Genomic DNA, 27,698 nt, shown 5'->3' with positions numbered 1-27,698 from the left:
CAGATCTGTAGTCAATTGTGGAGAAGCAGGGGTGCCAGATCCTGTTCCTGGAGATCTACCTACCTAAAGAGTCTTCAAATCATGGCGTCTTGCAGTTTGATTGTGCCAGGATGAAGTAGAAAAAGACAGTGAGATGCCACAACAGTCAAAAACATCCATCTGAAGCATTTGTACATAGGCTAACAGTAAAAGCAAAGGGCAGGTGAACAGAAGACTTGGAATATAGCACATGAGTTGTATAAATTACTTTTATGTTGCTTTTTGGTGTTTTTTTTAGTTTAGCAGCCCTTGGTCACAATGAACCATGGTTGTATGACAAGAGCTATGAAACGGTTATTTAAATATATATATTATATTTTATACTATATATATTTTGTGTCCCACATAATTATTATTATTTTTTAAATGCATACAGGTTGGGAAGGGCATGATGGAAAGAAAATAATGACCGAATTTTCACTTGTGGATCACCATACACTTAGGACAAATTTCAAGGAGATTTGTACATCCCCTCCCCCCTCCTCTTGTTTTTGGTATACTTCCTGACCCCAGTGACATAATTTGGGTGCACTTTATAGAAAACAAAACCTTAACAGAAGACAGTGAAGAGGCCATGTTCTGCAAAATGCTATGACATTTTCCTTCAACAGCATAGATGTGAGGCTAAAAAAAGAAATCACCATAAAAAAAAGGCTTCCAACCCAGGACTGTAACCAGACGGAGCTACATTCCATTTAAATTAAAGAAAGAAAAAAAAAGGACAAAGAAACTGAAAAATGTTTTGGCTTCTGGTTGACAGCATCACCCTCATTTATTTTGTTTTAAGGCTTGTTTTTCTCTCCATTTCATCCTCTTCTCTACTGTTCTTCACAGCTTTTTGCTTTTCTTGAACAAGCTCTTGATCTTGGAGCGTTTTTTCTCTCCGTTATCGCAAGAGTCCTGGGAGGAGGTGGTTTGGAGTTGCTTGGGCTCCTTGATAGCTTTGCTTTCTATGTCGAGTGAGCTAATCGAGGGGTAATGTCCCTCTGGAGGCGTCCCACCAGCGGGCAGCTGCCCCATGCTGTATGACTTTTCCAGAATGCCATTATAGGCCACAGCTTTGGTTCTAGGTTGAAAGGTTAAACTTTGAGATTCTGGGAGGACGGAATAGTGGGTAAGGTCAGGAGAGCCCTTGTGACCTGAGGAGGAGTCAAGAGGAGATGAAGGGGAGGATGTGGAAGGAGGTAAGGTCTCCATGGCCGCAGCCTGGGCCTCTTGCGCCAGGAGAAGAAGTTCCTCACGAGAGATTTTACGTGGTGGGGTATCCGTGCCCGTAACATATGTACTTTGACCAGAGAACTGCTTCCTGCCCAAAGAGGAACTGAGAGAGTCTGAATCTGAGCATGTGTCCTGAGGGTCCCTGTGTAACAAAAACATAAAAAAATAGCACAAAATGCATCATAATAATCTAAAAAAAAAAGATACACTATCAGTCAAAAGTTTGGAATAATTAATTTGTTTTATGTTTTTGAAAGAAGTCTCTTATGCTCACCATTTATTTGATCAAAAATAGAGTAAAAACAGAATTATTTGTGTAGCAAAAACTCAACGTTCATAATAATAAGAACCACTATTAATAATTGAGCACCAATAATAATTGAGTACCAACTCGGCATATTAGAATGATTTCTGAAGGATCGTGTGGCTGGAAAAAATAGCTTTGCCATCTCAAGAATAAATAACTTTTCTAAAATATATTCAAATAGAAAATAGTTATTTTACACTGTAATACTATCTCACAATATTACAGTTTACTGTATTTTTTATTAAATAAATGCTACGTTGGTGAGCATGAGACTTTCAAAACATAAAAAAAAAAACATAATTATTAAAAAATGTTGACCGGTAGTGTACATTCACAGATATTACTCACATATACAATAAATGAAATTTTTTTTAAAGACAGGTAAGTTAACAAATTAACGTACAGATTTTTTTAATAAAAAGCTTTATATATAAAATAAAATTCTAGTATATGAAGAAAAAAAACAGCTGTAGATGTCATACCCCTTCCTTTCTACAGTGAAGAAGATGTGATCATCGTCTCCATCGGGTCTGTAGGCCAGAGGGGCCGAAGCCATGGACAACAGGTCAGGGTCAGCAGAGAGTGACGAAGGCTGAGACAAAAGACTTCTGCGAGAACGACAAACACTGCTGTTGCGGGTCAGAGGAGGTCGAATCAAAGCAGCTGTGAGGACAGATAGATCATTAGCAGTCTCTCATGGTACGCTTATCATAACAAAGAATGTACATTATGAATGAACAAGAACTGTCCAATGCAGAAATAATAAAATAACATTTCAAACACACTAGAATCTGACACACTAACACTTTGACTGTAGCAAAGCACACAAATATGTTCGCGATTGGTTTTCTGTTGCTAAGCGTCTAGCTTTAACATCACATTGTTTCACACTGTACAAGTTTAGCACTGCAATGCAGGGTTAACACTGCAAAAGCTGTACTAACCCTGTTCCGGAGCAGGGTTTCATAACCCCGGGTAAAAAGCGGTGCTAACCCCCGCTTCTAAATTACAAGTGTGAAACGTTCCTTTACCCAGGGTTAAAAGCTGTGTTTTTTGAACGACCATAACTCGTGGTTAAGCCCAGTGTGAAAAGCCCTGTTGATTGTGGATCTTTCAAAACATTGTATTAGGGATACAACAATACTACAATTCTGGCTGATACGAGATGCTGTTCTTTTTAACTTTCTATTCACCCACAAATCCTGAAAAAACACCCTTTAGAATTGTATAGTTTTACGTATCAGAACATAATAAAAATCATCTGGTCGCTAACAGGTCTTAAAATTAGGTAAATACAACTTCAGGTGAACAACAACACATGACATATCACACTGTGTCATTATTTATTTAACAAAAATAAAGCCAAAATGGAAAATTCATCGGTGACAAACTAAGTACAGCCTATGATTCAATTGCTTGTAGAGACACTTTTAGCAGCAAGAAATCGTTTTCTGTATGACAGTATCAGTCTCTGGCATTAATCTGGAGGAATTTAGGACCGCTCTTCTTTATAACATTGCTTCAGTTCATTGAGGTTTGCGGGCATTTGCTTGTGCACAGCTCTTTTAAGGTCCCGCCACAACATTTCAGTCGGTTTGAGGTCTGGACTCCAACACCTTGATTATTTTCTTTTTCAGCCATTTTGTTGTAGATTTGCTAGTGTGCTTGGGATCATTGTCTTGTTCCTTGACCCAATTTTGGCCAAGCTTTAGCTGTCGGACAGATGGCCTCACATTTGACTCTAGAATACTTTGGCATACAGAGCAGTTCATGATCGACTCAATGAATGTAAGGTCCTGTGGCTGCAAAACAAGCCAAAAATCATCAACTCTCAATCAGCGTGATTGACAGTTGGTATGATGTCCTTGTGCTGATACGCTGGCTCACGGATATACACTGGCGCTGTGCATTATGGCCAAACATCTCCACTTTGGTCTCGTCTGTCCAAAGGACATTGTTCCAGAAGTCTTGTGGTTTGTTCAGATGTGTGATGAACATCAGTTAAGATGGAATTCCAGGGACAAGTTTATGGTAAGGCCCTAGTCTAACTGCCAGTCTGGAAGAAGATGTGCCACACTGTGATTGGACCCTTGGTGAATGAACATAAACAAATGTTAAGCAACATCAGATTAGATGCTAAGACAACTGCCAGACACGTCTTACAGGACATGTAGTCCATTGAGAGGACTTCTCATTGGTCTACAGGATCACTCTAGTAACCACCGAACTCATTCCTAAGGTTTAGGTAAGAACTGCCATAAAAAAAATCCTTTAGGACCTCCCGGATGCAGCAGCAAAGAGAGTCTACCTAAATCCATTCACACATATTTTTGGAGGCCTTAAATTAATATAAACTGCAACACATCCACTTCATCGTCATGCAAAGCAATGTGTATGTTAATAGTTATTGACTGTTAACACAACAGTTCACGGGACCTATTAACAGAAAATGAATGCATGCCGATTACATAACCGGTTCTTTTCGTGTTTGGTCTCTATCTGTTCCTTACGATGTCTTTAATAATTTGAAAGAGGTTTGGTAAAGAAATATTGCATGGGTAAAACGTTAAAAATGTCCCCCGGGTAGAGACACCCTTGTTCTGGGTTTCCAACTCGACAGGAAGGAGACATAAGAGACACGCCACGTCCTGAGTTTCTGACCTAATGAGGAAAGAGCCTACAAGATAGTTGGGGTTAAGCTTTTGCGAGCAAAACCAAATATTGGCCTTATATTAACCTATATATCTGACCCTTACAGCTCTACCAGCAGCGCAGCCCAGTCCCCAAAGGATCTCTGCTTCGGCAGACACTGCCTGTCCCACACAGCTCCTCAGTGATGCAGCCAACCTGCTAAAGACCCTGTGAATATTCAACAGACCCAGCTGCCCAGTCCACCATCCAAAGTTCAGCATCCTCCAGCCCAGCGTGGCAATGACTACTGGATTGCAACTCTGCACCCTTCCCACTGCACGCATCACCAGTGGAAGACGTCTCTACTGCCGGACTGATCACCCGACTGTGTGGAACGTAAATATAAACTTATCAAACCTCTTTCTAGAAACCTTGGCATTAGTTTATACCTGCAGCATATGTTTTTCTAACTTGCTTAGATAACTATTACCTGGGGTCAGTTTGTAACAAATAATAGGTATATTATTTGTTTAATGATAAATACGCATTTTTTATCACCATTTTGTCAGAGCCATCTAGGTGGTTTCTCATAAGAAGCATTCCCATACAATTCTCTTCCATCTCTACATTCAGTTCAACAACATTGTATTTATCCATTCTGTGTTTACATAATTTGTTTGTTTAATTGTTTAATTAAGTACTTTCCTTTTTGGGTATTAGTTTATTAACCTTTAGCAGTGCATATTCATTATTAGCATTATTACTTACGACTCTTACAAATCCTTCAGATAAATCATCTGACCAACTCTCTCTACTTGACATTAATTCTAAATTATTGGACAGCTCCTTTGGGAATTGGGAGTGTTCTTAAATTGTTAAATAGTATTCTTAAACGTATTGCCCCATATTGAAAAGGGGGAGGGGTCATCTGATACGCTCATAACCACACCTTAAGACAGTGACACGTGATAAAAAAAATCACTAAGTCAATCAAGTAGAAATCATTACAGATGTAACTTTGCAAACCTAAGCTGTGCAACCAAGTTCTTTTTAGAGAGAAGAGGCTTTCTCCTGGCAACCCTTCCAAACTTTTTCTTTTTCTAATTGTCCTGCCATGACCTCTAACATTTAACATGTTAACTTAGGCCTGTAGAGTCTGAGATGTATTTCTTGGCTGTTTTGCGATTTCTCTGAGCATTGCACAGTCTGACCTTGGGGTAAATATGCTGGGATGTCCACTCCTTGGAAGATTGGCAACTGTCTTGGCAACTTGAATGTTTTCCACTTGTAAATAATCTTCCTCACTATAGAATGATGGACTTTAAAAGTGCCTGACTGCTACTTACCCTTTTCATTCCTATGGAAGGGTGTACTTTAGTTAGTTTGTCACCCATGGCTTTTCCATTTTGGCCTAGTTTTTGTTAAATAAATAATTACATGGTGTAATATGTCATGTGTTGTTGTTCATCTGAGGTTGTATTTACCTAATTTTAAGACCTACCAAGGAACAGATGCTTTTTTAATATGTCCTGATATAAAACCATAGAATTCTATAGGGTGTATATGGGCCATTCTACTGAATTGGTGCAAACTGCAGTCCACCAACCAAAAAACACATTTAAAAAGCATTTAAGTATTCAAATTTTAGATGTACTAATATCCTTATATTATCTATTGAATACACAATAATATTTTCAAATATAAGTTTATATTAATAAATTCCATTGTTGTTTTTAAAAATATCTTTTAAAAAGTGAAGTTAAAAAGAAAAAAAACATTTATTTTATATTTTATTTTTAAATCATGAAACTTTATGTTAAAAAAAAAAAGTGTCCTGCATATTTCTGTCCCTACCGAAACAGTGTGTGTGTTTTAGTCCATTGGCTGAAACTAATTTTAACCACAGCCCTACATTTTTGATCAGGAAAAATTCCTGTGTCCCTCTCTCTCTCATAGCCTCTGTTTCATTGTAGATAGGTACCATCATTTTGAGGGAAATGTGTTCAAAAGTCTAAAAAAATGTGTGTAACTTTAGGGAACGTCACTACCAAACACCCTTTTTCTGCAATTAAGTAAACTTTTTCGGGTGTTATTCCATAAAATTTAGTTTGTATGTCTGTACAACTGTTCAGAACTGTGCTAGGTAACCATGTGCTGGTTATCATCTTTGAACTAGACTGAAAAGTATCTAAAATTGTCACTACCGAAACATGTTATGCAAATCATTAGTATCTTAGTATGTTTTAGTAGTGTTTTAGTATGCGAGTTAAAATTCTGTAATGTGATGTGGTCGCTACCAAAACATTACTGTCACTACCGAAAATGTGCCGTCATGACCAAAACATGCAATGTTTTGTCTAAAATAAAGTATATTGAATTATCAACTAAGATGTTATTATAGTGTTTGGTTCAATGTATATTCAACCTAATGAATCCTTAACTTTGAAATCAGTTTGATTTACTTAATGCCTCTTACAAAGATTGTATTCAAAATACAACAAATCTTATAAATTACACTTGAAATATTGTTAAAATTGTAATTGTTATTGATTTACCTGTGAAAACTTTTTTTTTTAAATAGCAAAAAATATATTTACAAGGTAGATGTAAACAAAATATTAATAGGTAAATATAAGCCTTCTTATTAAATGTTTTATTATTGTGTTTCGGTAGTGACAAATTTGGGGAGAGGAAAAATATTCCAAAACATTCTGAAAATACAATATGATAATTAACTGCACGATTACTAGAAATGTGTACCTTGGATAGTATACACTTTGCATACATACAAAATTTGTGGAAAAAGACACATTTTTTCCAAGACGTTTCCAACTCTGACTTTGAACAAATTCTGTTGAATGGCCCATATACTGTATGTGTGTGTGTGTGTGTGTAAAGTCACATTTTCACATTTCTCACAATCTTGATCCTGAAGAGAGAAACTTACAGGTGAACTGTGGAATGATTGGTGGTGTGTCCTCGTCAAGATCGTCCACCCCGCCAGCGATTGGGTAGGGTGGTACTGACATCCGCGGCATGACCACCCAGCTGTGGTCAGCGTACAGGGAGGCGGTGAGGCTGGGCAGCCCAGAGTTATTAACTAATGGCAAGCAACATAATTTCTCTATTTGGTGCCAGCGGTGGAGACGTTCCCGCAAACACGCTGTGACCTCTGATAGAGATTTTCTAAAAAGCAAAAAACACTGATAAACTTTCATGTAATGTGAGAAACCGTTAGCTTTTTGTGTGGGTGGTTGGTAAAGTGACTGCAAGTCTATTAAGTGTGCTTACTTAGCCTCAAGTATTTTGTGGTCTACTTCATCTAGCGATGAGCTGTGTGCAACATGGAGGGTACCAAACACAGAGTTCCTCTTCTTCTTGATCTTTTCAGCCTGAAATTCACATAACATGAACACAGAAACACACAAGTGATGAAAATACAAAGATACTGCATGGAAATGCCCCAGTCGTTGGTTGTACTGAACTCAAGCTCTTCTCTCCTGCTGCAGTGGCTGCTAATTGCTTTAGTTTAACTGCTGATGACTCATTTCAGAAGCAAATAACAAACGGAAAAACAAACCATGTAGTTAAAAGGTAATTTAACCACATCATTAGAAATCTAAATTAAAGGGGAGAAGTTTCAGCTTCGTTTTTGTTAGTCGCTGAGAGAGAAATTTGTTTAGGTAGTTTAAAACTGAAAAGTAAACTTCACTTGTAATGTATAAGGGTTGAAGTACAACGTAAATATTTTATAAACTCAAAGAACCTATAACTGTTTGGTCAGCAACTTTAAAACAGACATTTCCTGTCCCAGCAGGAAGTGACAACATAAATCCCTCACCTCGTCCTTTGCGACCATGAGCTGCTGCTCAGCATTCTGTTTTTTAATGTTGTAGTACTGCACTTCCACCTCATGTGTCAGCTGTAGCCACATCTGCAGGGCTTCAGGCACCGACCAATCTGACTGCATCTCCTTCTCTGCTCTCTTCAGCGCCATTCGCACCTGGAAATACCCAACAAACACTCAAACATATATTACAAGTGGAATTTGCAATATATTACTTATATTGTGGAACGATCTAGTGTATTTAAAGAAGAGGGCTGTTGTAAGGCAACAGACAAGGAATGGTAAACTGCAGGAAATTAATTCATTTTGGATGCATAGCAATTCATCCAATCATTTTATTATACTAACCCTAAAGTTTAATTTTATAAGGCAATTTTAATAGCTTGAAAAATATATTCATCATTACTGTATCATGTCCATAGCTCATATGTACTGTATTACTTTTAAACAGACAGAAATTCTGACACGCATAAAATGGTCTATCATTGGTTAGTTATTGTGGTAGCATTAATTTCAAATTTACCTGCTTCTTAAAATACCATTAAAAAATGTGGGGCCCTTAAGAATTTTTTTTTAAGAAATTAATACTTTTATTTAGCCAGGAAGCATTGATTTAATAAAAATGTGCAGTAAAGACTTTTAAATTGTTAAAAAGATTAGTATTTCTAATAAATGCTTTTCTTTTGAACTTTCTATTCATCAAAGAATTCACCTGACACTGAAGACTGAATTAATGGCGGATGAAAATTCAGCTTTGCCATCACAGGAATAAATTACATTTTAAAATATATTCAAATACAAACTTGTAATAATATTTCACAATTTTTTGATCAACTAAATGCAGTCTCTGTGTTTCAAAAACATTTTTAAAAACGTACCGATCCAGAAAGATCTGAACGGTAGTGTATGTATAGTGTATACGGCCATGTATACAATATCACACCAATCACGCCAATAAAGTACTTTAAATCAAAATTGAATTGTATATGCGTCTTGTAAAAAAATTTAACTGTTGATGCAAAAAATTGTAACTGTGTTTTACATGTCAGTCAGGCTTTTTACTGTGTATGTGGGAAGTTCTTAGCCAGAATAAACTGCAATAGAGGGAATGCATTAACGTCACTTCCCCGCCGGAAACACGCCCCCCTCAGCGGGACTGAGTGGCAGAAGAGCTGCTGCCTGACTGGAGTTAATAGGGGAAACTGCGTTAACGCGAGTAAAGCAAACTATTATCAGTTTAAACTAAAAGTTGGACTCGATATAGTGTTCCTTACAACTTATCAAAGATCCAGTGATCCATGGATATTGACATGCAGCCAGGAATCGTGTTTCCTGACATTTATATGTGCCTGATTTCGACGCCGGAGAAATAAATGAAGACAATTTGCCTGTAAACGTTTTAAATAAATACAATATAGATAGGTCTAAATCCGAGTGATCACTTACATTAATGTTATACTGTATATCATCATATCGTCCAGCCCTAAAACTTGTATAGTTTTTTGTCAGTGTTTATTTAAAAACATCCAATTATGCAGAATATAGTCTGTTCTGTAGCTTTTTGCAGTCTGTAAAAATATACAGTACCTCAGATTTCTGGTCAAATCTAGTTGTACAGTCAATCGCAAAGCTCTTTCCCGTTTTAGATGTGTTTTGTGTGATTTTCACGGCGTTCACGCTGAAAACAAATGCTGCCGCTCAGTCTTTTTGCCACTTGTGGGCGTGACCGCATTCACTCCGGCCGACGGTGACGTCATGCGCATACCCTCTATATGTATAAAGTCTGTCTTATCACACTAAAGACCAACTCACATCTATGAAAGACCTTGTGTTATTGGTTCCTACCTGCACTAGTTCCTCCTCTGCGTACTTGAGTCTGCTGAGTTCGCATTCAGCCCCCTCTCGCAGCTCTCGCAGTCTGCTAGCTTCTCTCTTTGCTCCGTTGATCTCATCACGCATCTTCTGCTCCAGGTTCTGCTTCTCCACCGCCACTGTCCGGTTCTCCTCCTGAGCCTTTTCCAACCTGACGAAACCACAGAGCAATTTAAGCCACATTTGAAATCTGGTGTGTTAGAATTTAAATATATTATTAATGATAATTATTATATTCTGTCATCATTTATTCACTCTCATGTAGTTCCAAACCTTTGACTTCTTTCTTCTGTGGAAAATAAAAGAAACAGTATCCTATCCACTCTTTTCTATATAATGAAAGTGAATGTGGATATAGGCTGTAAAGCTTCATAATAGTATAATAAATAGAGTTCACATGACTTGTGTACTATATTCCACGTCATATGATAGCTTTGTGTAAGTTTGACTATAGATGTCTTATAACATTATGAATGTAATGCCAACATCATTGACTGTGACATCAAACCTGACATATTGCGTCTACAGACTCCATATGTAGTATCTTAGATCGATTACAAAATTACACTGGTATTCAGGGCCAGGCATTAAGGTTGTTTAGATCCTACCTGTCTGACCGTTACCATTTTATTTAAACAGTGAATTATCTAAGTTAACGCCAGTATAGTATGGAGTGCCGCAAGGACCTGTTTTAGGCCCTCTGCTATTTTAATTATACATGCAGCCCCTTGGTAATATTATTAGAACACTTGGAGTTTCCATTGCTATGTTCCATTGCTATGCTGATGATACTCAGATCATTTTGAAATTTCATCTGGTCTTGATGAAATATATAACTAAGTTGACAGAATGTGTTAAAAATATAAAATACTGGATGACCAGATAAGACAGAGATATTACTTATTGGACCAAATATCTGTACACGGAAGCTCTTAGAATACAATTTGAATTACATAAGACAGCAATTTTAGTAACGCTGTTTTAGTAACTTGTGAAATATGGTTTTCAAAAGACAATCGATGGAACATGTTATCTGTATCTGATGCAGAAAAGCTAGTTCATGCATTCATGACATCTAGACTGGATTACTGTAATGCACTACTATAGGTGGTTGTCCTGCATCCTCAATAAACAAGATCCAGTTAGTCCAAAATGCACTTGCTAGAGTTCTCACCAGGTCAAGAAAATATGATCATATAACCCAAATTCATCATCTCTACACTGATTACCTATTAAGTTCCGAATCAATTACAAAATATTGCTACTCACTTATAAGGCACTAAATTGTTCACCTCCTGTGAACTTAACCAATCTTTTATCATGCTATTATCAATTATGCTCTTTAAAGAGTTGCAAAACTCTGGACTTTTGGTGATGTCTAGGATAGCAAAGTCCACTAAAGGAGGGAGCGAGTTTTCACACTTGGCTCCTAAACTCTTAAATAGCCTTCCTGATAATGTTCGGGGCTCAGACACAATATCCCAGTTTAAATCTAGATTAAACACATCTTTAGCCTAGCATTCACATAATGGTTTCAATAAGCTTGCACTCCAGTTATATTATGATCAAATGCACATGATTATCTTTTTGCTTGAAATGTTACGATCAGCAGCTACGCTAATTATTCTTCATTTGCTCTTCAGTTTCTAACTAGAGATTACACCAGTTTGGATCCAGCCTCTTATGAAGATTTAAGATGACCCAACACATGTGGAGAGATGACATCAAACGAGGACAATTGCGAGGACTTCAGATGACGTCAACTCTGAATCAACATACAAAACTGACAAATTTCCCATATATTGTAATCATCATTCTCATTGTTTCTGCGTAAATGAATGCATTACGTTAGTTAGCTGCATAATCTCTATTATCTTAGAACTGTACATTTCTGTAATATGAACATTACTTTCACACCTCTGATAGTGTGTGTGTGTGTGTGTGTGTGTGTGTACAGACAGCTAAATTCAGTTTGTTCTTCACATACAGCTATAGTATGCCTTCAGAAGATTTATGTGAGAGTTGAATGGACAACTTGTATGGTGCTTTTTGACATATTAAAGCTAGTCTCTCCTTTTGTGTTCTACAGAAGAAACTCGTGTGGATCTGGAATGACATGAGGGTGAGTAAATTGATGATAGTATTTCCTTTTCAGGATGAACTATTCCCTTGAGGAATAGAGGAATAAAAGAGCTTAATGAGCCTTCTCATAACAAGAAATGAAATATGATGTTATACAGATGAAAGAATAAGGCAGAATATCCCATGGTCTTATTGAGACAGGCACAGTCTCTCTTTCACTGTCTGTTTTCGCTCACCGGCTCTGTAGCTCTGTCAGGCTCAGTTCAGCATGCTGTAGACTCTCCAAATCTTTCATCATCTGGGAGATGTGAACTTTAGACGATTTGTTCTGTATATATGCGAACCAACAGCCCCCAACACCAATGATGATTGAAATCATCAAAATAAAGTCCTTCAGCCAGTGATGGTGTGGACCTAGAGGAAGGAGAGAGGAAAGTATTTAAACAACCAAAGACACTAACCAAACTTTACATGACTTGAGAGAGCTGTTAAAGGGATAATCCACCCAAAACTGAAAATTATGTCATAATTTACTCACTCTCATGTAGTTATTGTTTAGTTGGTAAATAAACAGTTGCAGTTTGCATTGACTTCCATTGTATGGACAAAAAAATTATAATGTAAGTCAATGCGAACCAAAACTGTTTGGACATCAACATTCTTCCAAATATCTTCTTTTCTGTTTAGCAGAAAAAAAGATGCATACAGGTTTGGAACGACATGAGAATGACAAAATTATGACATCATTTTCATTTTTGGGTAGATTATCCCTTTAACTGCTGCAACCGGATGAGTGAAACGGTTGTAAAAAGGGATCAGTTGACTTAACTTAAAAAAAGCGAGGAAAACTGTTACCTTAAAATTATTAAACAAATAATCTACATGCGTAATTAAAAAAAATGAATGTGTTTTAAAAAAGTTATGTGGTATTGATCAACTGATCACTTTTTACAGTGAATTTTAAATAATTTCCACCTGCTTTGAGAACGGGATCAAATGATTCATTGAAAAGATCTGACTCAAAAAAAGAACAATTAACAATTCATCAATAAATTGCGCATTGTTGTTTCTCTCATTAACCCTTGAATGTACCAACTTTGGTCTGTTCCTTGCACAAAGCTGCTTGACTGCAGAATACTCCAGAAGAATTCAGAACATACACTACCATTCAAAAGTTTGGGGTCGGTTTGATTTTTGTAATGTTTTTTTTTTTTTGGAAACCATGATACATTTAAGGATTTTTTTTTTTTTTTTGATGGATAGAAAGTTCAAAAGAACTTTTGAAAAAGTATTTATTTGAAATAGTTTTTTACAATATAAAAGTCTGCAACTTTTGATCAATTTAATGCATTCTTGATAAATAAAGTATTAATTTATCTCCAAATAAAAGTCTTGCTAAATAAAAGTATAAATTTCTCTACTGACCCCAAACCTCACTGTAAAAAAAATATATGATCAATAAATTATAACAACATACTGTATACATAAGTTAAGCCTTTTTTTTAACTTTCTACATGTTATACAAGATTCAACTCATTTTTTAAAGTCAGTTTAATGTAATTTAAGTTGAAATGACCTAAACATCCAAGTTGATTGTACCTAAAAAAATATATTTTACAGTATAGTGTAGTTATGAACTACATACATTTTAACTGCATTGAAAAAAGGACTAGTACATTATTTGTTTTCCAAGGAAGCAAAGCCATATGGTTTTGGAACAAAATCAATTTGAACTATCCTTTTAAATAAACAATTAAACATGTCTCAATGCACTTACGTAGTGGAGGTCCAAAAAGCACTGCATCCAATGCTTTTAGATTTAATTTCTGTTTATGTCGTTGGTCTAATATCTTTAGCTGCATAGACATAAACGCCGGTTCATTGGCCGCTAATCTGTAACAGAAAGAAAAACAATGCAGGTCAGGAGGCAGAATGTGAGTCAAGATCACACAAAATCAGCCTGTTTCTACTGACAAGAATCATAGTTTGTGTTCCCTCAAACATCCGTTACTTTGAAATGTTTAGTGCAAATCAACATAAGTACATCCAATAAATGGTTACACTTTATTTTGATGGTCCCCTTTAGAACCAACTATAAGTAATGTAGCACCAACATATCAACTAACACTCATTAGAGTATCAGATGAGTATTAGTAGAATGTTAGGGGAAGGGGTTAGTAGAATAAGGGGTTCAGGTTCCAAAGTTACTTAGTCAGTAGAATGTCTGTTGTGGGACTGTCACAATAAAGTGTTAGCAGATTTTAAGCAGACAGTCTACTAATGATCTAATGAGAGTTAGTTGACATGTAGGTGCAACATTATACAGTCAACAGAATGTCTAAGGGGGAACATTAAATTAAAGTGTTACCCAATAAATCTCGTAATACAAATAAATCAAATCCCTGTAAGTGCAAAACTATCCTATAATGTGTGTTTTTTGGGGGGGGGTATGTGACTATGTGACTGTATGTGTGTGTATGAATGGCAAGTTCAAGCTCAAGGGACTAATTTTATGAAGCGAGTACTATATGACTGAAAGATCACATGTGCTACCACACTCATACTGGGCATAGCTGCAGGTGAAAGGTGATCTGATGCTGTGACATCATTTCATGAGTCATGGAGAAGCGGCCGTGAGGGGAAACTCAACACCATAAACCTTTCTTTGCCCCCCACACTTATGCACGTCTTCACTGTCTGTGCACTGACACGTCATCACCACTAGGGGGAAGCGCTGCTGTTTAATCTAACATTTGGTGATCAGCATTGAATAACTAATAAAAATCCATATAAAAAAATACTCAAAATAAATTCTTAATAGGCTCTTTTTTTACTTTTAGTGGTAACACTTTACAATAAGGTCTATTTTTTTGCATAATGCATTAACTAGCATGAACAACGAGCAATATATTTTATTTTTACAACATTTAGTATTATCCTTTAAGGTTAGTTGATAAAAATGTTCATGTTCATGATAGTTCACAGTGCATTATCTAATGTTAACAGGTTAACTTTTGTTTTAGCAAATGTTGAGATTAACATTAACTAAAATAAGTTGTTCTCTATTAGTTCATGTTAACCAATGTAGTTAACTAATGCTAACAACTGAAGCTTTATTGTGAAGTGTTACTCTTTTAGCGAGAGAGTTAAGATACTTCTACTAGTTTCAACTCTCTGTAAGGTTCTGTCACAATAAGTGTGGCTTAAAAATCACACTAAATAATGCATGAATGAAAAAAAAATTGTGTGAGGCTGTGTAAGGCTTAGGAGTAGAAAAGTTGTTATAACTCAGTATAAAAACAATAGTCACTGGAGAGTCTATGAATGAAACACAAAAGTGCATGCGTGTTTACCGAGGTAACGTGTTGCCATCTACTTTAAAATCTCTGAAGTTTATTTCATACTGAGGAAGCTCCACCGACTCCTTCAGCCACTGAACGGCATCCTCCAGTGTCCAGTTGTGCACTGAGAGCAAAGACACATTTAAAAAATGCACATTTTAACACATTTCAAAAACAAATTTGTAATCCTTTAACATGTTTGAACAGAAAACTTCAACAAATAGGAAAAAATATATATTCATGAGCTCAATATTTAGTATTCGTTTCATCCGTGGCCTTTGGTCTAAATACTGTAGTAGCGAAAAGAGATGTCAGGCCTAGGAAAATTGATTCAAATATTATTATAAAGATTGTGTAAGTATATTGTGTAGTTGTGCAAGGGGTCAATTGCTTGATTTGTGATAACGCAATGAAACATGCCAAAGTGTGCGGAAATCGATTTTGGCCAGGCTGTCGCACAATGAAATTATGAACAAAAGAGAGAAACAACGAAATATTATTAACTGAATATGCTATAGTCCATGTATGGTTTTAATATATATATTATATATATATGTGTGTGTGTGTGTGTGTTTTTGATGGTTTAATCAAACTTGTAGGGTCATTAAAAACAAAATAATCTCCGCCAGACATCGCTTTTAGCCACTACTGTATGAACATCAGTGAATAACATCATCTAGCTGGGTTCAAATGCATCCACAGCGACTATCAACTTAAACTTTAAAGTCATGAAGAATAAAGAAAAAAATATTTCAGATTCTGCACTATTTATAGGTCACTAATATTTCAATTGTGGCATTTTGTACAGACGGTCAGATGTTCTTCCATTGAAGCATTGGATCATCACAAATCATGCTGGAGAACAGCAGCCTGAACATCAGGTTTGACACAAACTTAGTTCATGCAGCTCAAGTGTTGTTGTGATTAAAGGGGTGATGAACAGTAACAGAGGTGCCAATTGTGGTGATGGACAAGCGTAAACTCCAACAGGTGCTTTTACTGTGGTAAGTGTGAGGGCAGGGGGTGTTATATAAATTGGTCAGTAAACTGTGCAAAAGACATAGGGCAATATATATATATATATATATATATATATATATATATATATATATATATATATATATATATATATATATATATGTGTGTGTGTGTGTGTGTATATATATATATATTTACGAAACACCATGTAGTTCAGTTCTCTAGGTTCTTTTGGTACGAAAAAACATTTATTGTCAAGGTTCACTTAGCATAAACACTATCATTTTTAACAAACAGCTTTTATGACGTAGGGCGAATTCAGAGTGAGTGGGGTACTTTTTGCCATTGAGAATACTTGGAAAAAGTGCCTCAATCAACCTAAATTCACCCTATATTTTACAACGGACCTTTGCAAACATCCAAAGCAATGCTGTGTGCTGGGTGTAAATGTGCCTGTTGTACATGGTGGTATTTTTACCAGCAGAGAACTCGCAAAGAGTTTATGAAATGTGCAGACGAGTCAAAAGTTCGTTTAGAAGCTGACCGAGACCACCTGAAAATGTGGGTCTCTGTCTGCTTGTTTGGTGCGCAACAGGGGCCGGATTCACAATAAAATTCTTCTTAACTGCATATTTCTTCTTATTTTCTAACTTAAGAATAAAGATTGATAAAAAGATTTTTTTTTTTTTATCATCATAATTAACTTCATAAAGTTAGGATAACCTCCAACCTGTTTTAAATCCCCAAAGGTAAGATGTTCAATGAATTTATTGGGTTGTTTCAAATATTAAGCATTATAACATAACACTAGCTACATATAATACAAATGAATGTGAAAGACTGCTGAATCTTGAGACATGGGCTCTTTTAAAAAAACTATTTAAACTTGACACAGCGCATTAAAAACGGCGTGATTAACTCCCATCAAGCTAGTTGTGACGACTACACACTTGATATCTAAGTAATCTACAGGCAGCGCAAAAAAAACAGACTTTGAGGTGTTTTTAATTCACCAACTTTTAATTCACCAATCTTTAATTCACCAACTCATCAGCAAATACCAGTCTTTCAATCAAGTAACACGAAAGACTGTGGTTTTCTTCTTAAGAAAAACATTAAAATGTTCTCGAGAAAATATTTGAGAACTTCTTAGGAATTTCTTCAAGAATGGCATTCTTCAGAACTGCTTATAAGTTAATAGTCTTAAATTCTTTCTTAAGGGGATTTTCGTGAATTCGGCCCCAGGGTTCAGTTGGCAACCGCACCAGAGTTTATTTTAATCAAACCAAACCTGAAAAGTTTGAACACAATCTCCCTGTCCCCACATGAGAACCTGAGTCAAATACATATCATTGTTTCAATTTCCATCTGACTAGATATACTCGCTCAAATTATGTTGACAGTATAGTATGTAATGAAAACAATTGTCTCAAATACAAAAGATTTTAGGACCCAACTGTACAGTATGATTTCTCAACTTGTAGTTGACATCAAGAGAACAGGGTGAACCTGCACAGGTGTTGTACAGAGAGATGTCCACTCATGACAATTAATTACTTAGTTGTGAACAAGATCCATTGCCAATTAATATAATGACTCAACTATCATATTTCATACTCAAACTGAAAACCAGGCTACACAACCAGACTACACAACAGGGCAGTGTCTCAGATTACATCTCCGAGCCTCAACAGAGCCTGATGCTGTAATATGCCATCACTCTGTATTAGAGGCTCAATGGGTAATGCACAATCTTTGTTTAGAGCTGTATGTGGAAGATTAGTCACTTCAATGACATCACTCCATTCAGGCTCTCATAACATCACAACTAGGAAACCCTGAGACCAAACACGTAACTGTCCAATTAAATTCATAACAATGAGCAGTATATTCTTACAGCATTTATTAACCTTTGTTAATGTTCGTTAATAAAAATGTTCATGTTCTTGTTAGCTCACAGTGCATTAACTACTGTTAACTAATTGTCACATATTGTGTGGTAGAAGATAACAATAACAGTCTTTATTAAACTTTTCAAACTCAGCACAAACACTAGAAAAAATTCAGGGAATAATGACACCATACATTAAAGGTGCATAGCGCAGGTTTCTGAGTTTTCTGCAGAACTATGCCCCCTCTGGCGACAAGCGAAACTGCAACCAGAGATGTGCACGCTCATGGATCACACGCACACGCACGCTTGCACGAGCTGTTCATAACCAAAAGAGCATTAGCCGCACAAATCTTTTGTTGACAGTCATAATGTCTTCAGAGGTAATAAAGTTATAAATCTGCAAGTCATTTTAAATATATGAAAGGAAAGGCATTTGAGTAAATTACACACTTATGTGTGAGGGGAAAACGGGGGTAGTATAAAAGTTTGTTTTTTGTTTCCATCTATCTCCATGTATGTTGAACTGTTTTATGTGTTTACTGTATCCACTTATGAGTGTATTATGGAAACACGTTCATGAACAATATAAGTTATTACTTTGTAAAAGCTCAAAATAATAATCATACCATACACAGTTGGTCAACAAAGTACACTTAAATGTCTCACGGTAATAAACAATTAAATGGCACTATGACGTTACTGTAAAAGCCAAACAGGCTAATCCGCCGAATTCACATTCCTGGGAACAATTTACTATTTTTTATGAAAAAGAAAATATAGCCAATGCAACGGCGTTCTTCCTTGTTGGTCAAGGACATGAGCACCTTATCATGTTAGCAAAGTACACAAGGCTACCGGTAGGTCATACACAAAAACATAGGTAACTTTAGCATCTTTTATGGGATATGTTTTATGTTGTACTATTCTTCCGAAGACAATTCCTAGTTTATGAACCTGTTCACTGACAATGGTAGTAAAACCAAATCTGATTGTACATTTATCTAGCTTACGCTAAAGCATTTCACATTTTACGCATCGTCATTTGTTGTCATAGATTTGCCGTATCAGACATTAGAGACTGGGCTATATCTTACCGTTTTATCAAGAAAAAAAGCCAACTGAGGATCCCGTTTGAGACCAAGAGCAGACCGGAGATCTCTCCATTTGTTGAATGCCTTCCCGAGGTTGACTCTCGTCTTACTCCGACACCTGTCTGACTCCAATTTGGACCTTTTGGTGGCACTAGACAAAATTTTTCTTTTCTTTACTTTACGTGGAGTTTGCGTTGGGGTTTGGAATGGACTACAAGCCGGTCTATTTGAATCCATCTTCTACCTTTGACGCACGAGTTGTCTTCGCTGATGCGGAGAATGGCGGCGCCGGCGAATACACAAACCTGCGAGACATAGCCTGGTGAGCGTGAACGCGCATGACGTCACGCCCAGTCTCAAATTCGAGCCCGAATCCCTCTTATATATTTTACTGTACAGGATTATAGAGGCAATCTCAGTGCGCAGAGAAGGGCTCATTCAGCCCACCAGGCAGTTCTTTAAGGATGTATAGGATAGAAAAACAGGTATTTTTAACATGAAAAGTTGCCCAATGCACCTTTAACGAGAACTGACCAAGGCTGCGTTTAAGTCCATTATTTTATGCCCTTCTCTCAGTAACTTCCCTCCAACTCATTCACTTGGATGTACTTCATTGCTTACATTGCACGAGTGCACACTACTGGCGGAACCCTTGCAATGTGTTAAATGGTAAATGGTAAAACTCAGGGTTTAAATACACAGGGCAAGCAAAGGGAGCTAAATGAAACAGGTATAAACCACGAAAAATAATAAGTAACTATGAAAACAAACTAGGATAACCTCCGACCAGATATTGTTTTGTGGTCTGGATCAGCACGCATTGTTCAACTGATAGAGTTAACTGAGGCATATGAGAGGAAGAAACTGCGGTATGCTCATTTGGCCTCTGAAGCAGAACAGCGAGGATGGAGAGTCCAGGTTTATCCAGTGGAAGTGGGTTGTCGAGGATTTGTGGCACACTCTACAACCCGGTTCCTCAGAGACGTCGGATTCAGTGGCCAAGAGTTGCGTCGTACAGTAAAGAACTTATCTGAAGCAGCAGAGAGGAGCAGCAACTGGCTGTGGTTGAGACGGAAATGTTCTGGGTGGCTGTGTACAGGCCGCCACGCTACGGATTCTTGAAAAAGCAGGAGGGATGTAAAGGTCAGTAAGCTGGGCTGAGTTGAGTGGGGGACGGAGGGGGGTGACTCTGGGACGCCGGAGTCACTGTCGAGCCCTCTTGAGGTGTCGTGGGCTAGTCGACGAAACAGTGAGGACGGAAGGTGCCCACTTGAAGACCCTAGAGATGTCCCCTACTCGGCTCAATCCAGACAGTTGTCGAGCTGGTCCACTGGGGAGACCACACTGTAGTGTAGTACAAGTACACAGCAGCCATTAACGCCGGACAGAAGGAGATTCACATCACCATATGGAAGGAAGCGTAAATGGATGGAGAAGCATAGGTTACTGTAAAGCTACGTCTTAGTTTGTGCTTATCTTGGCGAAAGCCGAGTACAAATCAGCATGAAGTTTTAACATCTACTCTCGTGTAATGGAAATCGGGCATGATCTGTAACTAAGTTCACACTGTCAGTCCAAATCCGATTATTTGTGTATCCGATTGGAATCTGATCTAAAATTATTGACTGTCCACATTGTGTATCGCATCTGTCCAGATCCGATTTGTGTGTTCATGCCTCTCTTTTGTTTTATATCTGCATTGGTCTACATGGCAATGACGTTGCGTTGGTAGGCATATGCCAAAAACGTCTCGGGTTACGACTGTAACCCTTGTTCCCTGAGAAGGGAACGAGACTCTGCGACACTTTGGGGCACGCCCTTAGCGTAACGCATCTGAAGTATGAATGAAACTAATCCAATCCTGATTGATGCTGCGTCATGACGTAACATGTGAAGGCATACATGGAAGCTAAAAAGGGACACCGGCACAAAACAGAGTTAGCTTCTGCAATGAAGCAAGTCGCTCCCAGGTATGAATGAAACTAATCCAATCCTGATTGATGCTGCGTCATGACGTAACATGTGACAGCATACAAGGAAGCTACAAAGGGACGCCGGCACACAGCAAAGTTAGCTTCTGCGATGAAGCAAGTCGCTCCCAGGCAGGGGCAGGGGAAGGCGTGGCGGAGGGACGCAGTGTCTCGTTCTCAGGAAACAAGGGTTACAGTCGTAACCCGAGACGTTCCATTTTGAGGGAACTCGAACTGCGTCAACTATGACACTTTGAGGAACGAGTACCCACTATGCCACAACGAGCCCTGCCTGTCCCAAGCTGTGCACAGGCACACTTAGGACGAGAGCACTAGAGTACCTGGCGTAGAATCTGATAAAAGTATGAGGGGTGGCCCATCCTGCTGCATCGCACACTTCTTGGAACGGCTCTAGAGGATTCCATGCCTCTGGTTGAATGAGCCCTGAGAGATAGCCTGAACGACCCACTTACTGATGGTCTGTATGGATGCGTGAAGCCCCTTCTTGGGCGATGTGCGGACGTGAAGACTGCCTGTTTGCAAGCCTTTGGGACGGACACTGCAGCGTGCATTCGCTGAAAAACGATGTGTCCCGAAGCGCACTTGATGCTGGATACAAACAACAATCGAATTTCCTGAGGGCTCCGTGGAGGAGTGATTCTCACTCGTCCCTCCACTGGTGGGACAGCCCTGCTATTTCCGTCTTGTTTTCGATACCCTGAAGCCGAGGACCGGCAGGGAAAAATCGAAAACGATTGTGTTTCGCGGACGGGACACTGCATGGCCGCAAGCCTGTGGTGCAGACAGAGCAGCGTGAGTTCGCTGCTCATCATTTTAATTTCTCAGAATTAAATGCAGCCATAAACACTGGATAAGTGAAACACGGTCTGAATGGTAGGCTGAATTAAAATATCTAACGTCTTAAAGTTAAATAAAAGGCGCTGCCTCGGCAAACACAAGATTCGAGTCGTTCACAATATATTTGGCTTTCATCTCTCGAGAAGAAAGTCAACGGGCACGAGGCTGAAACACCCGAAAACGCATGGCTGTGTGCGTCAAAATATGTCTCAATGAACACAGCCAGCACACTCAGGAGCTGACTGTGCATGCCTCGCACCCACACACAATTTTTACTGCAGAGTAGACCCGTAATCTACGCGCTGCCTCGACAAACGCGAGATCCGAGCCACTATAGATTCTGTATTGCAATGCAGACCTTTAATCCACGCTCTGCCTCGTCAACGCGAGATCCGAGCCACAGAATCTTTATTGCAGAGTAGACCCGTAATCTACACACTGACTCGACAAATACAAGATCCGAGCCACTATAGATTCTGTATTGCAATGCGGACCTTTATTTGGGATAATTCTTGTGGGACAAACAACACCAAATAGGACAGTTTGACACAGAGTGCTTGCTGAAGAGCAAAAAGCTAACTCTGTTGTGTGCCGGCAATCCTTTGTAGCTTCCGTGTATGCCGTCACATGTTACGTCATGACGCAGCACCAATCAGGATTGGATTAGTTTCATTCATACTTCAGATGCGTTATGCGTTTAAGGGCATTTCCCAAAGTGTCGTAGTCGACGCAGTTCGAGTTCCCTCGAAAGGGAACAACAACAACTGCAACATGGAGGGGTTTGCAATACAGATGTTGTCTTATTTACAACATGACAATGTGTTGCCGTGCTGGACTACTGCATCTTATGAGGCAGCGGTAGAAATGTAGGAGGCTGGTATGACCGGCTTTAAAACCGCCGGATTCAAAACATGTCTCCGTATATTGTCATTCTCTGCTCGTCCGGCACTTTGCAACAACACAACCTTGTTTCTGCAGTGACTTTCAGCATATTTTCCTATCGCAACGTCTGAAGTTTATGTTTTACGGGGCGTGAGAAAGTCACATAAACCACGCGAAATACGATCAGAGCATTCAGACTGAAACAGATTTCCAGAAATGCGATTTGAATAGGATTTCAAACCACACATGAAAATAGCTCGAAACGGAATTATGTGACGGGATTTTTTTGTGTTGAATGTGATATTTGGCCAATCACACTTGCTAAATCTGATCAGATTTCAATTCGATATGCACAGAAATCGAATTTGGACTTACCGTCTGAACATAGCCTAAAGGTCCTTGCACACTGAGTCTGAAATTCTTGCACGTTAAAAAATAAATACGACCTCACGTTGTGCCAATCACATTTACACACTGGCACTGCCAGCGAAATTTACATCCATCATAAAAAAAATTGGATTGTGTTGAGAGGTATTTTGACAAATCAGAGCCAGCGAATGACGAATACAAAGAAAACGCATACGAAGGACCTTGAGAATGGAAACACAGGCAAACAGGAACAGAACAAAACCAAACTAAAACACAAACAGAACATAAACCTGACACTAATACAACTTTTGATCCTGAAAATGTATTAGTAAATGTTGAGATTAACATTAAAGGTGCAGTAGGACATCTGGGTAGATGCAAACTTTAGCCTGATAGCACTAAAAGCGTACGTCCCACCCTCCCTGCAAATCGCCATCCAAAGCCACGCCTCCTGAAAGCATGAACACAGCCCAGAAAACCGGGAACAACGTTACTCCAATACATGTGTCATTCACCAGTGAGAAAACTTTATAGTATAGAGTTAGTAACAGTACTACAATACTAAACGTAAACGAATTCTTAAAATCGGAATTAGATGCAGCAAGTTTTCGGTTTGTTTAGCTAGCAAAACTTGTCAGTGTTCCATGCCAGGGGTTCCACGATGAGAGTCTGGTTGTTGTTGCTGCTTGCCTGCCATTCTCGCTCTGTCTGCACAGCGTACGTGAACGCGCTGATGACTCAATATGTGTGAACAGCCAGCGCAGTGGTATGCAAACACACATTGATCGACAGGGAACACATGCTATAGGACCGTTCGGACCGAACACAACGATTGAACGAACATTCTATGGTCCTACGCCTTCCACAGACAACGTATATTTATAAAAATACATTTAGACCGCTTAACAGAGTGATTGCTATCAGGATATGAGAAGACTTTCAACCAGCATAACAAAAAATTGTTATGCTCATTGTTTTTTTTTCATTGTTAGCTCATGATAACTAAAGTTAACTTATGCTAACAAATTAAACCTTACTGTAAAGTGTTACCGTTGTTTTTGCTATAAATTAAAAATATATATTTTATTACATGAATTTGACATGAAACTGATTTCTGGATAATCCATTTCGTTATTATAATTGTTAAAGTTTTATTAACTTTAACATCAACTGAATTCCATATTGATGTGGCAAAGTTGGGACATTAATACATTAAACCAAGTCCTTTCTCATCTTGATTAGTTTGGGACACACAACTTGCTCAGTATTTTCATATTATTCCATGTCATTGCTCTCACATGCCCTGCCCAATGATATTACAGAAAAAACAGTAAATTAAAATCTCTACCAGTGAACACACTTTTTTTCTGTCACTCAAAGCTGTATCTGCCACCCAGCCCATGTTTTCTCTATCCATCTCTTTTTACCTTCTGATATTTTCCAGCTCTTCCACAGCTCCTCCACTGTGATGTGCTGGTCCTCTCGGTGAAGATTACTGTGTTTATTGGTCTGGTGCTGCTTCATGTCCTCTATTATAAACTGCAGAAGAACAACAAGATTACATGCTCAGACCATAGGAAAATGACTTCTTATGAATTAGTTCATTTCATGTCGTGTTTTATTTGGCTTCAGGGTGCAAGCGACTCTATCTGAGGCTTTAAACGTTTAAAAAAAAATATTTTAATATCATGCAAATATTTTCAATGCAAAAAAAGACACAAGAGAAACATCAAATGAATATCATATCCATTGAGTTCCATGACAATAGTAATTCACTTTTCAGATGCTTTTAACCAAAGCGACTTACAAATAAGGAAAAACCCAAGTGAGTGCAGTGCTGATGACCAGAAGAATACATAACTAGGGCAGAGTTTTATTGCACAATAAAGTATTAGAATAAAGAAAACTAGATAAGTGTGAAGCTCTCTGTGGTGAGATCTGTGTAAACTGTGTATCTCTCTGTGGTTCTGCTTATTTGTGTGCTGCACAAACATGATGGAAAATGTCCTTATCGCATAAAGGGATAGTTCACTTCGAAATGAAAATTATGTCATCATATACTCACCCTCAAGTTGTTTCAAACCTGTATGAATTTCTTTCTTCTGCTGTTTTCAAGAAACACAGGACGAGATGTAATACATCCTTTAAGTGCAAGCGCGTACCAGGAGAATGTACTTGACCTTGGCAGTGTAGTTGTCACAGTGGAGTTTTCAGGTGGGCATCCTCCCTTGATGGGTGATCCGAGGGACACGTCGTCAGTAGTATATGATGACAGAATATCACCCTACTGGCCATTGGGTCTGTGAAAGCTACTCAGTAGGGTGAGTATATGATGACAGAATATCATTTTGAAGTGAACTATCCCTTTAAGCTGTCTTGAAAACACTGTAACATCTTTGGTTTCCTGGTCAAAAATGACCAGCCTACAAAAAAAATTGCTTATAAATCTCGTTATGCTATATTATCACCCAATATTGGATTCAATCTTTATGTCAACTTGTTTTCTTTTAATTAGGACAGTTTTTGTATTTCATTTTGAAACTGATTGATCTAAGCCTCATTGACATGAGAATAAAGTTCATCTCTGTGTGAAAGATAACACGTTGACAAAAAGATTGAATCCAATATATGGTGGTGATATTATAGCATAACAAGAGACTTATACGCCCGGTTTCACAGACAAGGCTTAAGCCTAGTCCCAGACTAAAATGCATGTTTGAGCTGTCAAAACTGAAAGCAACTTGCACTGACATATATATAAACGAGAGGAAAGACATCTTTAAAGTTCTGTAGGCTTATTTAGCAACTCTCTCTCTCTCACACACACACTCACTCTCTCTCTCTTACACACACACAAACACAGGAATCTGCTGTGTCCTGAAAGAGGACACCAACTTTCAGTCTCTGTAAGGAGAAATTCTTGGGCCTCTTCTTGAAAAAGTTATTGGGCCCAGAAGCACCTGCCATGACCAGAAACAATACTCAAAACACATGTCACATCCTCACTTACCTCACATATATATACAAAAATTCTCACTTAAAATCAAAGACAGCTGAACAGACAAAAAAGCAGGAAAGTAAATAGAGGAAAAAACATTTATTTTCACTTTTAATCTTGTGGTTGTGATCAAACCTGACGGCAATGGTGAGGGTCACTGGTGAAGTCTGTACATTTTAGTGTGGTAAAACTAGAAGACACTAGTTTACTACCTCTTGTGAAGCATTAGGGTGTTACTATTATTTTAAAAGACAAATAGCAATTTATAACCTGTCATGTTTACTTCCAGTTGCAATAAAATGTAAAAAAAAAAAAATAATAATAATAATAAAGAGGTACATTGTGGGATTCACACTTTTGAGTAGAGTCTGTTATTCCATAGACATAATGATTTTTATACTGTACAAACTGTATATTCTATTCCCTAAACCTACCCATCACAGAAAACTTTCTGCATTTTTACATTTTCAACAAATATCACTTAGTATGATTTATGAGCTGTTCTCCTCATGGGGACCAAAAAATGTCCCCACAAGGACAAGGATTTCAGATATTGCCATCTTTAGGGGGTAACGTAAGGTATGCCTGAAGCACACACACACACACACACACACACACACACACACACACACTCTCTCTCACACACACACACACACCTCATAACTTCTAACAATGGCTGGGGATATTTGAACTATTCAAAAAGGTTTAATGTTCAATTCAATAATATTAGTAGCTAACATTAATAACCAGTACTTTATCAGCATGTATTAATCTATGTTGAAGTAAAATTTTAAACTTACTAATACGTTTTTAACATTTACAGTTTCAATCATTTAACGTATAATGAACAAACATGCATTAACAATGAATAATAGTATACATAAATTAACATTACCTTAGATTAATAAATGCTGTGAAATGTTCATTGTTAGTTCATGATAACATGGTCAATTAAAACGTCCATGAAGTCTTATAATTCCACATAAATATTCATGATTGTGGATTCCTTTTATTGGAAAATATTTGTATTTAGATAGAACATAATCCATCTAAACACACTGTTTCTGTGAAACAAAATGGCAATTAGCATGTACGGTACATCATGTCAAAGTCAAGATTATATTTAACTGGTACAGAATGTGTTGCATATTTCGATCACGGTTAGGAAGACATGCATATGCATGTGACATATGCATGTGACATAAAGCTTTAACATCTCATGAAGCAAATTATGCAAGGATTTTTCATCATGAAAACCAACACACACACAGTAATATAGTAGCCCTATGGGAGAAGTACTCGTATGTCAATGGTCTCTTCT

General features: G+C 37.8%; 1 protein-coding gene across 2 annotated transcripts in view; it reads right to left on the bottom strand.

The window, feature by feature from the left end:
* Positions 1-779: 779 nt before the first annotated feature.
* The window catches only part of stim2b (stromal interaction molecule 2b), a 64,044-nt gene continuing 37,125 nt past the window's right edge, over positions 780-27,698 (bottom strand). For both annotated transcript variants that reach the window (XM_056258918.1, XM_056258917.1), the window contains 10 exons: positions 24,807-24,918; positions 15,350-15,461; positions 13,774-13,889; positions 12,233-12,410; positions 9,888-10,065; positions 8,037-8,198; positions 7,487-7,587; positions 7,143-7,381; positions 2,047-2,227; positions 780-1,399 (listed from right to left, as the gene is read on the bottom strand). In XM_056258918.1, the coding sequence (XP_056114893.1) occupies positions 868-1,399; positions 2,047-2,227; positions 7,143-7,381; positions 7,487-7,587; positions 8,037-8,198; positions 9,888-10,065; positions 12,233-12,410; positions 13,774-13,889; positions 15,350-15,461; positions 24,807-24,918 (1,911 nt within the window). In that variant the 3' untranslated portion in view covers positions 780-867. The remainder of the gene's footprint in view (positions 1,400-2,046; positions 2,228-7,142; positions 7,382-7,486; positions 7,588-8,036; positions 8,199-9,887; positions 10,066-12,232; positions 12,411-13,773; positions 13,890-15,349; positions 15,462-24,806; positions 24,919-27,698) is intronic.

The sequence above is a fragment of the Rhinichthys klamathensis genome, unplaced genomic scaffold, assembly GCF_029890125.1.
Source record: "Rhinichthys klamathensis goyatoka isolate OS25496 unplaced genomic scaffold, OSU_Roscu_1.1 h1tg000161l_1, whole genome shotgun sequence".
Taxonomy (NCBI): domain Eukaryota; kingdom Metazoa; phylum Chordata; class Actinopteri; order Cypriniformes; family Leuciscidae; genus Rhinichthys; species Rhinichthys klamathensis.
This window is presented reverse-complemented; position numbering and strand designations above follow the sequence as displayed.